The sequence below is a fragment of the Rhinichthys klamathensis genome, unplaced genomic scaffold (genome assembly GCF_029890125.1).
Source record: "Rhinichthys klamathensis goyatoka isolate OS25496 unplaced genomic scaffold, OSU_Roscu_1.1 h1tg000147l_1, whole genome shotgun sequence".
In the NCBI taxonomy this organism is placed as follows: Eukaryota; Metazoa; Chordata; class Actinopteri; order Cypriniformes; family Leuciscidae; genus Rhinichthys; species Rhinichthys klamathensis.
The window spans coordinates 2,065,355-2,079,669 of NW_026606682.1; the positions used below are offsets into that span (position 1 = coordinate 2,065,355).

At 37.0% G+C, this 14,315-nt stretch overlaps 2 protein-coding genes across 2 annotated transcripts; both read left to right on the top strand.

Moving 5' to 3' along the window:
* Positions 1 to 258: 258 nt before the first annotated feature.
* Positions 259 to 3,464, top strand: hoxc10a (homeobox C10a). Its single transcript, XM_056257973.1, has 2 exons — positions 259 to 1,313; positions 2,994 to 3,464. Exons 1-2 carry the CDS (start codon positions 569 to 571, stop codon positions 3,266 to 3,268), a joined length of 1,020 nt encoding a protein of 339 aa, XP_056113948.1. The 5' UTR covers positions 259 to 568; the 3' UTR covers positions 3,269 to 3,464.
* A 6,643-nt stretch (positions 3,465 to 10,107) lies between these two features.
* On the top strand, positions 10,108 to 13,444 carry hoxc9a (homeobox C9a). The gene is made up of 2 exons (XM_056257984.1): positions 10,108 to 11,619; positions 12,668 to 13,444. Exons 1-2 carry the CDS (start codon positions 11,052 to 11,054, stop codon positions 12,910 to 12,912), a joined length of 813 nt encoding a protein of 270 aa, XP_056113959.1. The 5' UTR covers positions 10,108 to 11,051; the 3' UTR covers positions 12,913 to 13,444.
* Positions 13,445 to 14,315: the final 871 nt, after the last annotated feature.

Consider the following 14,315-nt stretch of genomic DNA (forward strand, 5'->3'; position numbering starts at 1 on the left):
AGTTTGTAAAAGAGCGAAAATAACAAAGAATGTATAGTGTGTGTCGAGATAGATACACAGATAACAACGTCCTTATTCTATAAAATTGCTTGTCCATTTTTAAAACAGAGCCTACATGTGCAGACTTGTAAAAGTGTGTAACCATTCTCTATATTGACTAATCTTGTGAAATTTGCCATTGATTTCCATGAAGTGTTTAGTTTACTTGCCTCTCTCTATTTTTCTTTTGCAGACGCATAAGCCACGTAACGGATATCTGAAGACGATTGTTCTTTGTTCTGTTGTTGGTTTCCTTGTCCGTGAAAATCGGCTAGATGGCGCCATTGCTCCATGCTGCACCACGTATATTCAACAACTTGACCCCAGTGACGTCAAGACGGTCTGGCGCATCAAGGCCACTTTCAAAACCCTATTGGTCTGAAAATCACATGACAAAGCGCCTTGAATCCATAATTATGTTGCTGATATTTTTCGACCCCCCAAAATATGTCAGCGTCCTACTGTCCTTATCCTCTTCGGCATAAAGGAGATTGTATTGAATCAAAAGAAAAACGAGCCAAGTTGCAAAATGTCATGCCCGAACAACGTGGCAGCCAACAACACATTCCTGATGGACTCGCTGGTGGGAGGAACATCTCCGTTCAGAGGTGAGAGCTATTCAACTAACTCTGGAATGTATATGCAACCGTCTGCAGAATATGGTTGCTCCATGATGGGTAGTTTTGGTATTGTTGGTACTCCTCTCTCCAAACGGGATGACTTGCAGCCGAGTGGGATGCATCTCAGCAGTTACCAGCACTCACATTACCTGTCGCAGCGGGACGCTTGGATCGCAGGCTCTAAAACTTACAGAGGCTCACAACCTGTTGCCCACCCTTTGCACCCATGTTCCTTTCCAGCCAGCAATGTGAAAGAGGAAGCGATTCCTTGTCTTTACCAGCCTGATATCGACAGCGCCAAGGAGTCCGCTGAGAAATCCACCTACATCCGTCTGGGAGACAATAACAGCCACCCGAATCAAAGCGCCGTCTCCACCTCCGATTATTTCCGACGGAGCCAGGTGTACGCCAGTGAAAGGGGCCACCATGGAAGAGATGAGTTCGGCTCGGACTTTAACCCAATTCCCAGAATATCCACGCCTGTTGAGGCACTAGCAGCAGATTCATATGTCAAAAGCAGCAAGGCAAGGCAGGACCCAGAAGACAAGGGAGGGAGTACGCAGGAAGACGACATGGATCAGAGACAGGCTAGAAAAGAGGAGAGTGTCGCAAAAATAGACAGTTGTTCTGATGATTCCGAAAGCGAATTGAAAGGTGATAACTAATTATTCTCTCTCTCTCTCTCTCTCTCTCTCTCTCTCTCTCTCTCTCTCTGCCACACAAACACACACACATACACACACACACACACACACACACACAATAACAGCGCGCTTCCTTCTATGTACAACATGTGAACTGACAACCAAGTTCCACGTCAAAATTGCAGACCAGTTTGTTGCACAGACGACTGTTTAGGCCCTTTCTTACAGGCCCAGATTAGATCTTCTTCTGTTAAACAGTATCATGTGTGCTTAAAAATGAAACGGCATTTAACACCGTTAAAAAAAATTAAATGGGTCTTGGCATTGATATAAACTGGATCACTTAACACGCGGTGCTAAAGTGCGCTCTACAATACATCCATCCAAGCACAGCATAACAAAACAAAACAGTTCACACTAATCAGCTAAATTTCATTAAATTCGATTTTTTTATTACACTCCAGTTGGTTGTAGTTCTGCCCGCAATAGTGTAGAAGTGAAAATGACGTTTTCCCCGCATGCCACAATATATATTGAAGTATTTTCTGTTATTATATATATACACAGGTTTAAATAAAGGATCATAAATGACTACATCATTTCTTGATGACATTGGTAAATATTTGTATAAAAACTGGTTTCCATTTAACGAAAAAACAATAGGCGTTTTAATAAATAATGTCTATTTAAAATATTTTACACGTTTAATTATTTGGACATGTCTAGCGCTTATTTTATAATGTTGTTTTGGTATTTTTTCGTAATAAAATGTCAGTAAACTTCTTCATTAAAATCGTATTAATGCAATTTGAAATCATTGTGTGGTCCTTAAATAACTAAATCAATGTGGTTAAATAAATGTGTAACTGATATAACTGACAAGATACGACAAAAGAAAAAAACTTCATTTATTTTTGTAATCTCTGCATTGCTCTCAACTTTAGGCAAGTTAAATTCAGTTTATATATATATAGGCTATAATTCTTTTCTTTTCTTGTTTGATTAATCTCCGTTATTAAAATGTTTGGTAAGTAGGCCTAGTCTATGAATTTTTCTGAAATCTGCAGTAATAACACACTTATTCACACTTCCATCTGATTTTTTTTTTTTAAGTCTAGGGTAATTTGTTTAGTTAATCTAACGAGATAATTCAGCAAAAAAAAAGGAAAATAAATATTTGTTATGTTACTTTATATTATTTGCATAGAATTGTATGTTTATCATTGTTTTTGTCTTGGTGGATGACGTTTCGATTCGTATTCAAAATAATTGCAGGCCGATGACCTAATGAAATCATTCAAATGATCTTGTGAAATTGGACGGAAATGTAGTCCGTCCAAGTAAGTACACATATATAGATAATATTTTAAAATGCATAAAAGAAAATGTCAGATAGCCTATGTTAAATTGAGGGACACGGCATCACTGCATAAGAAAAAGGCCAGTTTAGATGAAACCATTAGATCATAGACCTTTAGTACAATACATTGAGCATAACTTTTATTCTGAAGAACAAAGAATATAAATAGGAATATTTTGTGTAAAAACAAACAAAACAACAAAAAATCAAACTAAACTAAATAACATATTCAATCGAGGACCTGCAGCGCCTCATGCAGTTCTGTTATCTTGCAGTCATACTCTGGCATACCTATTTCTCTCTCTCTCTCTCTCTTGTTTACTTGTGCAGATGAGGCTAAATTGGAAAAAACAACGGGGAACTGGCTAAAAGCGAAAAGTGGACGCAAGAAGAGATGTCCTTACACAAAGTATCAGACACTTGAGCTGGAGAAGGAGTTCTTGTTCAACATGTACTTGACTCGAGAGCGCCGTCTGGAGATCAGCAAGAGTATCAACCTCACAGACAGACAGGTCAAGATCTGGTTCCAAAACAGAAGGATGAAGCTAAAGAAGCTCAACAGAGAAAGTCGCGTCCGAGAGCTAACAGGCTATAGCTTCAACTGAGGGCGTAAGAAACAGACAGAAGAAGAAATCATAAAAATGCATATTCTCTCGCGTCCCCCACGTTCAGACCCTCTCTATTTTTTTATCTCTTTTTTTTCCCCTCTCTCATTTATCCCTTTTCATTCACAGACTCACATACACACATAAAAATATAAAATAGCAAAGGCCCATGACTTTCATTTCAAAGGAACTGGAATACCCACAATTGCACCCGCGTCTAATTTATCATTGTGGAACAGAACTGAATAATTGTAAATATGACAGTAGCGGAAGAAAAGGATGCTTGGTGCAAATATTCGTGGCAGATTTGTAATTTTGAAAACCCTTAACACAGAATATAAAAGCGAGATTTCTATTTGGATTGTCTTAGCGTAATTTGTTTGCTGTCAGTGCGCGTGTCGTATACATCGCGCACTCTGTATTTTGCATGCTTTGTTCTTGACGTGTATTTGTCAATATGATGTTTAACTCGAGAGGCTGAAAAATAAAACAGGGGGTGGGAAAATATTATGTCCTGGTATGTCCTTCCCCTTGCATATTTTCTCCTGTATTCTGGTGACAGAAATTTTGGGTGAAGATAGGGAAGAGAGGCAGAAAGAGAAAGTGCATAGCACTTTCAGTATGAGTGGAAGACCCATAACGTTGATTTAAATATTATCCAGGTGACCACAGTAAGTCAAGGTCATAAAATTGTAATGTCATGACGGTCCTGGAAAGCGCTGGGGGTGGATTTTATGATCTGCAAATATAATGTGCTGCTGCAGTAAAGATGCATTAAAAGGTGAGTGGAGGAGGGCTAATTCACATACTCGGGACTGCAATGTGCTGGCCTCACTGACGCGCTCTGCGGGCTGCCTGGCTGTTTTGGAACCAGGAACCTTTCATTATGGAGTTATGGAACGCTATGATACGATGGACTGAACACGGAAGAATAAAAGAACTACAGCAGCGGTGAATGAATGAGTGGATCCTATGAGCGACGCTAATGAGACCGTGTGCAGAACGTTCAAGGTAGGATAACGTTTTCCTTGTTTTCCCCCCCTACTGAGCTGAGGGAGGCTTTTCTGGATACTCTTACGCGCTGGCATGGATAACAGCTTTGTTATAAGCGCATTTCTTGACAAGTGGACTTTGCTCTCTGTGCTTCTGACAGTTGTTGTTAAGAGAGTGCTGTTGTGGATGATGTGCCCCATGCAACTTCCAAGCACAAGTTAAAGATCTACTTATACTAACATTACGTCTTAAAAATTAATTTCAACTATTTGCAGTCCCTCTGAAGGACAATCTTTTTACAACAAATTTATTTTTATTATAACAATTTGTTCACAGGTGCGTTTAGCTCTGAAAAAAAAGCAACAGGAAACTCATTTGCCAGATTAATTCTTTTTGAACATCTGTACTTATTGCATGCTAGTAATTTGTCAATGGGTTCGACATTTTTTTTAGCAATAGCAATAGGCCTGCTGGTTTATAGAAATGTCAATTGGTGTTCATTTTGGTGTTTACTCTTAAAACTACCCGAAAGCCATGGTCTCGGGCAAATGCTAAAGAAACACAACAGACGAGGTTTGATTAAATTAGCGCTCGAGGCTCTGAGGAATGGAATAAAATCCTTACTTATCTGTGCAGAGTTTGTTGTATGTCTCCTCCTGTGGATAACGCCGTTACGCGCGGCTGGTGCGTGGTTTAGGTAGTTTCATGTTGTTGGGATTGGCTTCCTGGCTCGACAACAAGAAACTGCCTTGATTACGTCAGTTCGTCTTCATCAAGGGCGACAATTGCCGTTAAATTACACCCTGTGCAATGAAGTTTCCGCAAATGGCATTGTAAATGAACTGAACGATTATAGCCACAGCGGGCTCTTTTTCTCTTTTGCTCGCCTTTGTGTGTCGGGCTGTAAAAGAGAATTTAGACTCTCAGAGGGAGAAAGGACCGTTAACATTATGGTGCAAACTTAGACTGTTCCTTATTATGGCTTATTCTTTTATTCCAATATATGGCCCAAAGTGTTTTAGTCACTTTTTAACAGTAGAAATGTTAGTGGCTGAGGTGCTAGCAAAGAAATGACAGACAGAAACAGAGAAATTGTGGACTGACGGACACAGAAAAAGTGCAGATTATTTATCCAGCTATTAATTATATAAATTGATCAGCTATGAATTTATTTCCATGTAGTTAATTGTAATTGTGTTTGTGTATGTGTGAGACTAATCGCCTTTACAAATTTGATCCACTTCGTCTGCTTTGATTTTGTAGCCTACTCTCAGAAACGTGACCCAACAATTACAAAATCTCTTGATATGTGTTTTGAAATAGTGGCAGATTACTTTACACCCACATGTGGGCCAACCCAACCCAACCACACAATTTTTAAGCTATAAACAGCCTGGCTCAAATAGCAAAATTGCATTTGTAAAAGAACGTTTAAACACTTGCTATAACAGACATAACAGCAACATGAGCAGTAGCAGTGGTCAGTAGCAACAGCACATGCTAAACGTTAAAAAGCGTTGCCACAGCAGAATTACTGTGGCTAGTATCCAAGGCAAACAATGTTTGACCTGTTACTTCCGTGCTCTATAAACAGTGAACCTGTGTGGTTCCTTCACGGATATTCATATTCTTCTACCATATCAGACCTTTCAAAAAAAATCGTCAGTATATATATATATATATATTTATGCTAGGCCTACACACGCACACAGCTTGTCGCAGCTTGTCTGAAATGTATACTCATCATATGAATTCTAAATTCTGCAGTTATTTCTACATTTACATTTATTAATTAGTAAAACATTTTAGTAGCCTATACGATGCTTTAGAAAGGCAGAGAAAGAGAACAAGATTTTTAGGCAGTTAATGTGCATTTTGATTAATGTCTGGAAGATGGAAGAAACTGTTTTTTGAAACTTGAATATTTCTAAATAATGATAATAAGAAAAAAAAAAAAAATGTATCATCATTTTTAAATTGGTCAACATTTGTGGGTTACTCCAAATCAGGAATCGGTAAATCTCAGTATTTGTGCTATGACTTTATTTACACTGTACAGTAGGACAGAATGCCTCCTAAAACCATATAAATAATATGTGTAAATACTAGGCTAAATTAGTTAAGGTAATGTTTTTAAGAAAGTTGTTAGTTGGAAAGGGCCTCATCAGTTACTTGTCCTTTTTCCTGGGAGAGTATAGTCTTTGGATTTCACCAGATATGCTTGTTTTCTTAACCCCCTCCCCTCCCTTCAGCTGTTTTGCGACGGGAGGAGACAGTCTGGAATCCAAAGTCATTTTCATTCAGTTGAGTGAATGGGGTTCTCCTCTGGAATGCGTCACCAACAAAGAGTTTACAGCACGCGTAATAGCCCCACAGGACACTGCCGCCGAGCATGCGGATATAGCGGCAATATCCTCAAACAGCCTAAGGATTGGTAGACATCAAAACACCTAGCCTACTCTTGCTCAGTATATATATATAATATGTTGAATTGTTGGCTTGCATTCAGAAGCATATAGTACTGTATGTGTGACACATTCCGCATTAGGTCTGTCTGTAGCATTAGCAATGGCCTACCCCTGTGATGTAAACATTTGAATAGATGTCCACACACAGATACTGAGACGAGAATTTAACACAGATTATGGTTGCTGCTTATTTTCAGTGGGCTTGAATGAGGATATTGATTAACTGTTGATTTTTTGTTTTTTTACATTGTTCCTTTAATTGATACTATTTTAGTTTGTAAACCTAAAGGCCAGTTTCAGCACACGTGTACAATTTGACAGGATTAATGTAAATTAATTTAGTTTTTTCTTTTATGTACTGCATCATGTTGGAAACTGCCATTGTTCGCCCTCATTCTCTGCATGGTATGTTACGAGTTTGTCCGGAACAGGTTGGATTGCTGCTTGAGCTTAATAGAGAAAGAGTTTCCAATCCAAAGCAAGTTTTGCTAAATAAAGGTATTTTACTCGGCTTTTTGCAACAAAGTATGAATTTAATCTTATACCCCAAAATATATATTTTTTATATATTAGCTGGTGTTTTCACTTGTCTTGGACACAAGCAATAACTCAATATATGCTATTAATTTAAATACTTTTTTGACTGAAATTTTAAACCTTTGCACTTTTCCCCTCCGGAAACAATTAGGACTATATGATAGCATACTTATATAATACTGTAGTATGGTAGTGTTATGTCTATCAGTTCTGTAGATAAACGGATAAACTGTTAACATTTTGCTTTATTTTGTATCCTCCCGTCTCCCGTGAATGAATACAAAGATATCTGACACATAATAGTAAAAAAGGATAACATCTAATCGGTATGGTGTATTGGGATGTTCACGTTGACCATGGCGCACATAAGGCCGTTTAAAAGCAAAAAGACTAAAACCAACAAAAACATTTTTTTTTAATCCATGACCTTATTTACTACTTAACATATTGAAGTTATATTCACAATTGTATTTTATTTTAGGCGCATTGGCGCTATAAAGGCTATATGGGTCTAGATACTGCAATATTTGAATAATCCTCCGTATACTTCACAACAACAAAAACAACAAAAAATAAAAAAATAAAAAAATAGTTGAATAAATATAAATGCTAGCGCTTGAAATAAACTAAGAAAAAAAATAAAATATTGATTTTTAACCTGCTCTTGACTTTTAGGTGTGCTGTTTTTTCCCCAGCTATACTATGCTGAAGTCGATCAAAAAGCTGCCTAATTTTAAAAACAGATAGGAAGCTGGAGATTAATGTTGAGAGATTCCCGTAAATCAAAGTGCATTAGCAATGATGCTGCCGTGCTGTTGTAGTCTGAGAAAGGACAGTACACTCTGATGTGTTTAATGACAACTTAAAATCAATTAAAAGGATTCAATTATGCCAATGCAAGAAAATGGTATTTGTATATTATGAAGCTACATTGTGTTTTAGTCACACGAGACTAAATGCGTTATTGTGGGATCATGGGTGAATAACCAGCTATAGCTGTAGCTATAGCCTAAACAAGAAATTGCTCCTTAAAGTGCTATATTTTAGATATGCTATTTTGTGAATTTCAGTATCTTAAAGACGTCTATTATGTGTATAAAGTCTGTGATGTTCTAAAAGCTAAACGTAAGGATGGATAGAAGAGTGAGTGAGCTCGTATAGCTCAGTTTTATCCTGAGTCACCCTGCACAGCTTCAGTGCCAAGACTGCAGCGAATACTGTATTCTGCAGATTTCTACACTGTTAAATCACGAGGTCGTTATCAATAAATGTATTAAATAAATGCGACCACATAGCGAACATCTCGTTTATAAATTATATCTCGTTGTTCCATTGAGAGAGCGTAGTAAAATTGCTGTTCTGTCTATATGAATCTGATATATTTTGAGAAAAAAACATCCTTGTTATTCACCGAATTAATGTTAAAATATAATTATATATCACACCTGAAAGTAATTATAGATACAATTTTACAATTCCAGTTAGAAATTTCAAAGACATAGAACAGTCAAACAATTAAACACGGTTTTATTTTTTTTATTTTGATAATGCTTCATTTATTTAAAAACAACATTATATTGCCAAACCAATAGCGTTATACATGCATCATTACAACATTAAAACACCATAATAAGACATTCATTTAAAAATAAACGTAAGCGAACAACAGTGAGTGAACTACGACTTTAGGATCAGGTACCACGCCCTCGGAAAAGCGATAAAGGTTTTATAGGCTACAGATATGATGCCGTAATTTACAAATGTGTTTAAAGAACGTTTTATATTACATATATTTGTTTGTTTTGTACATGCCACAGTGTTATTATTCTCAGAATTTGATTAGATGCATTGATACCACAATAAGCTGCAGCCTCCAAGGCTATAAATTATTAATACACTTACATACTATTTTACTTTCACTTTTGTTCAGAGTATAGGCTATCTAAATTATATTGGCTCTGCAGTCTATTGCAAGTAGAAGCATTCAGATTCACGCCATAATCAAGCTGCCACGCCTTCCTATAAAACACATAATTATTAAAGGGAACGGTATGAAAGCATAAATTCAGCATATTTTGCTTTCTTTTGATTTTAGTTGTTTTGTTGAATCAATGACTTAAGTTGTTTTACAAGTGAAAATAGTACATTGATGACACTCATTACTTTGGTTCGAGTCTCTGTAAACAATTCATATAACATAGTGAAATGATTGAATATTTGCGATACAAGAGTAAGATGAAGAGTCCGCGTATTGTTATGTTATTGGTGTGTGCATATATTTTGACAATGTCTGGTGTTCCCACAGAAAACAGGGCGGTAAAAAAGCCTGACCTCATGTGGCCGGTTTCATACAGGGCCTAACACTGACAATGACTGCAGACCAAAATCAACATATTTCCAAATTTCGCAATTTACTTAGAAGAAAAATTAAATCTAAAATATAATGACTCATATGTTTAATAAAATGTTCAAACGGTGTTATTTTCTACACGACAAGAGTGTCGCGTTAAAGTATTTAATGATTTAAAGAAAAAAAATATGTTTTGTTTATGTTGCGCCAGTATTCATAATTCGGAATTACAAAACCAAATGATTCGGAAAAAAAATATATTCACATATATTTCACATACCTTTCAGTTTTAGTATAATTTTATTTTCAGTTAACAAGACTATTTGCCTCGTATTACAACATCTAGAATTAAGTTCGATAGAATCGCAAAAAACTGCTAAATAAATAAACAAAACATGTAAAGAAAGGGAAGTAGGCTGTATAGAATTTACAAAACTTAAAATGTAGAATGTGTTATGCATTTGCCTTTTCAAAAATATCGCAATGAAATTGCTATTTAAATAAGCGTTTTCAAACCTTTCTCTCATATGCAATTTTAATGGAGTTTGTGAACAGTCACTCGTCTTTCTTCTTGTAGCCTACAGAGGTTTGATGAGACTTCTTTCACAAGCGAAGTGTTGGTTTTACGTTATACCAGGAACTCAACTGCAGTTTTATTAACGACACGTTTATGAACAATCAAATGGTCCTCGTAAAAATTTATTGAAGGACATAAAAGCATGCACGACCACTTGACGAATACAGCCGCAGTTGTGGTGCGTTTTCGAGCGTCTTACTATTCCCATCGCCCCGATTTGTTTAAAACTCCATTTTATGAGGGATATCCCAATTGTATTTATTTGAAACTAGTGGAAAATAGGACTTCAGTGCATAAAAACAACCCTCTAGACAGCACAGGAGCCGTTTATTTGTCAAAATGAATCCATTGGGTCCGTTCCAATTATATAGAATTAATAGTGAAACTGAGAAAGAAATGTACAGCCTTTTCTTTTTTTCTAATTGTTTTAATAAATAACATTGTTCAGTGAGGGATGCGCACAAGGCTAGCCACAGGACAGTAGCATTCCCTCGACATAGATTGATTACACAAACAAATAGTGCCCTTTTAAAACCGCTTAACACACACTGCTGCTCTGTAAGGCTACAAATAACAAATCAGTTGCATCATAATATTAGAAACACATCATCTTCATATATTTATGCTTTATGTAAAAAGACAATATTAGTATTAAGCAACCTACTGCAAGCTCGAAGTGCATTGCTGTTCCAGGAGAGAGCGCGCATTGATCTGCAGTGCAGTTTTTCAGGGGGTAAATGCAATCACGTGTTCCTTAGGCGTCCAATCCCAGCTTGGGAAGCTTTCTGAAATAATTACCTGTCTTGATTGTTCTACGGTCAGATAAAAAAGTACACATACACTCCATATAATAATCGGATGCATGTAAAAGAGAAGGGAAACATCGCCATGTCGGCTACGGGTCCCATAAGTAATTATTATGTGGATTCCTTGATCAACCATGAGAGCGAGGATGTTCTGGCGAGTCGTTTCACAGCCACTGGTCCGATATCCTCCAGCTCACGCCCGACGACCCTGGTACCGGAATGCGCGGATTACCCGTCCTGCAGTTTTGCCCCGAAACCACCCGTCTTTACTACCTCGTGGGCCCCTGTTCACTCCCAGTCGTCAGTGGTTTACCATCCATACACTCACCAACCTCACCTAGGCACAGACTCAAGGTACGTTCGCACTTGGCTGGAGCCTATCCCCGGTACCGTGTCTTTTCCAGGATATGCAGGGAATAGCAGGCACTACGGACTGAAGCCCGACACCTTCCAGGATCCTCGTACTGGGGACACTTTGGGCTCGAACGGACGCAATTACACGGATTATCTGTACTGCTCCGCCGTCGACATTAGAGAAAAGCAGCAGAACACACCATCGCCTGAGACGGAGACTCTGTCTTCCGGGAAGCACAAAGACGACAAGCCTGAATTAGACCCAAGTAAGTTAGTGCTATTCTTGTTTACAACCGGGTATATGGGATGCTTCTCAGTTTATTGCGTTTGCTTGGTGGTTGGCTGTTGTCCGTCGTAAAACCAAGTTCTATACTCTTTCATCCTCTCGGCCGACTCAAGTCTGCTTTGGGGCTATCCACTGATGACAAACGCCATAGGATTGGGTTGTAAAACGAGCTATAAAAACGGTCTCCTAAAAAGCCAAGTCTAGCAAAAGAAGGTAGCATGTGATGTTTACAAATAGCCTATACCATTATCATTAATTCTAATATGTTATACTGTGTTTTGTTTCATGAGGAAATGTATCATTTTAGCCTGCCGTTGGCTCAATAATAATTCAGGCGTTTGAAAAGCGAGGATGCGTATATAAATATAAATCCCATATAAATTCAGAATTCGTATACCTAATTTTGGGTTTCAACTGTATATGTTTTATTATAACCTGTAAATACCAAAATTGCTTGTTTTGAGTTGTAGGCTACTTGTCATGGAGCTTATTACAACATTCCTACTGAAATGTCTAATAAACGTAAAAACGGGGACTGGTGTTTTGAACTGTTCAATTAAACGTAATTTACATTTTTTTTAAATAAAATTAAACCTAGCATTTACATCGATAAACAGCACGTGGAATGTTCACAGTGCATTCACTGCATAGCAGAACTTTGAGCGTAGACTTGTGAAGGCTTGAGTCACAACCCTTTGCTTTTTTTATGGGCCTATAAAGCAAATAGGCCTAGATACATTCACTAGTTTACAGCGCCATTTCTCTCTCCTAAGAGTTTGCGAAGCTATTTCAAATAGACAGAGATAGGGGGACTTCATATGAAATGACTTTTTATTTACACGTATAAAGCCTGACCATTTAATTGAAGATTAATCTTGCCAAAATGAGAAGTGTTGTTAGGTGCTACAGTTCATAAATTAATGCATTAAGTTATGACTGTCAAGAAAGAAAAGACTTGGATCAATAATAATCTCAGCGTATTTGTTTACACCAGCACCTAATCATACTTTTTATGCGTTGTTTTTCAGATAATCCTGTGGCAAACTGGATCCATGCGCGCTCAACTCGAAAGAAGCGTTGTCCATACACCAAGTATCAAACACTCGAACTCGAAAAGGAATTTTTATTCAATATGTACCTCACAAGAGACCGGCGATATGAGGTAGCAAGGGTGCTGAACCTAACGGAGCGACAAGTCAAAATCTGGTTCCAGAACCGACGGATGAAGATGAAGAAAATGAACAAGGAAAAAAACGACAGTAAAGAACAATAGACCAAAAGCCATTAATCGGACACAGACTGAAGGAAAACCATACTTTAGTATCATCACGAGTCTTAACAATTGCGGCCTATAACAGGAACAGAGAAAACAAATGTCCTATATGGATATCCTTTGAAAAATTGGTGAAGTATGATTTAATATAAGCGTAATTTTACCATGCTGGATTGAGTCATATTAATATTGTAGTTTGGATTTACATAACGTTTCTTTACTCACAAACACAAAAAGTGTCCCGAAGTTTCAGAGAGAAAATACTTGAACTACTTTATTTTCAATTTCCTAATTTATGCTCTCTACGTGGTTGTTTCTTTTCTATGCTTCCATTATTTTTAGGAGGTTTCACAGCCGAGTATTTTATAAAGAATAACAGTTCTGTAGTTAAAAATAGCCTATACGTGTTTGCGTCGATGTGCTTAGTTTGTTTATGATGTACCTGTTTGTGTATTTTACATTCTTTAAACTGTAAATGAGTTTCATTATAGATTGTAGATATATCCAAATATATAGCCTACAACCATGTTAATATGACTTTTGTGTCTCATTTCATTCATTTGACCGCACAATGACGACATATATTTTTGCAGCGAATAGCTTTCAAGAATTAGTTAAGTTTATGCAATCCAGTTATTTGGCCTACACATACAGTGTTCTCATGTGAAAAGTTTCGAGGATGGAGTAAGTGCACAAATGTGTAACAGTCGAAATCTCAAATTTACACATCCCACAAAAAACATACCCGAAAAGCCTGTGTTAGGCCTCATCCACTGCCGTGCCTTATAGGCTACTCATATTTTTGTATTTAATTGCAAGCCTGTTTCCAAGCACTGAAACCTTATTTTTAAATTGTATATTATTTTGACGTTTAAATAAAAACGTAAATTGTTTCGTTATTATTATTATAGTTTAAAAATGATTTGTGCAATAATATAGGCTATGACAATTTTCGAAGGAAAAATTCAAGGAAAAGATTTCAATCTGGAGTAGGCCTACAGATAACGTGTCAGAGCCACAAAACACATACATATTTTATGGAAATGTCAACAACAATATCAATTAAAAATATCAATTTCAACAACAATGGCTTTTTTAATCAGGCCGAGGGACTCCGTAAAGGTAAAAAGGGTTTGATTTTGAAGTCAATGTAGACTCCGCGTTTTTGGGGTATGAACTTAAATTTAAATCTTTTAAAACGACCTGTCCTGTAATTTGAGCGTTCTTTATTTATGACTAAATTGTTTCAGTGCACCTTTGTATTTTCACCCCTCTTAACTTATAGCCTACTGTCTGTAACCGCACAGGCGTAATCTTAAAATCATCTGATGTTAATATTTTCTTATTTATATAGGCTAGGCTACGAGTTTCAGTTGTGGTATAATTAAAATTCATATGTTTAG

What these genes read in the sequence shown, in the direction of transcription:
- hoxc10a (XM_056257973.1), top strand. Translation starts at nt 569, where the DNA reads ATGTCATGCCCGAACAACGTGGCAGCCAACAACACATTCCTGATGGAC. An exon ending in TTCCGAAAGCGAATTGAAAG is followed by an intron (nt 1,314 to 2,993) that starts GTGATAACTAAT and finishes TTACTTGTGCAG; the next exon opens with ATGAGGCTAAATTGGAAAAA.
- hoxc9a (XM_056257984.1), top strand. Translation starts at nt 11,052, where the DNA reads ATGCATGTAAAAGAGAAGGGAAACATCGCCATGTCGGCTACGGGTCCC. An exon ending in CAAGCCTGAATTAGACCCAA is followed by an intron (nt 11,620 to 12,667) that starts GTAAGTTAGTGC and finishes GTTGTTTTTCAG; the next exon opens with ATAATCCTGTGGCAAACTGG.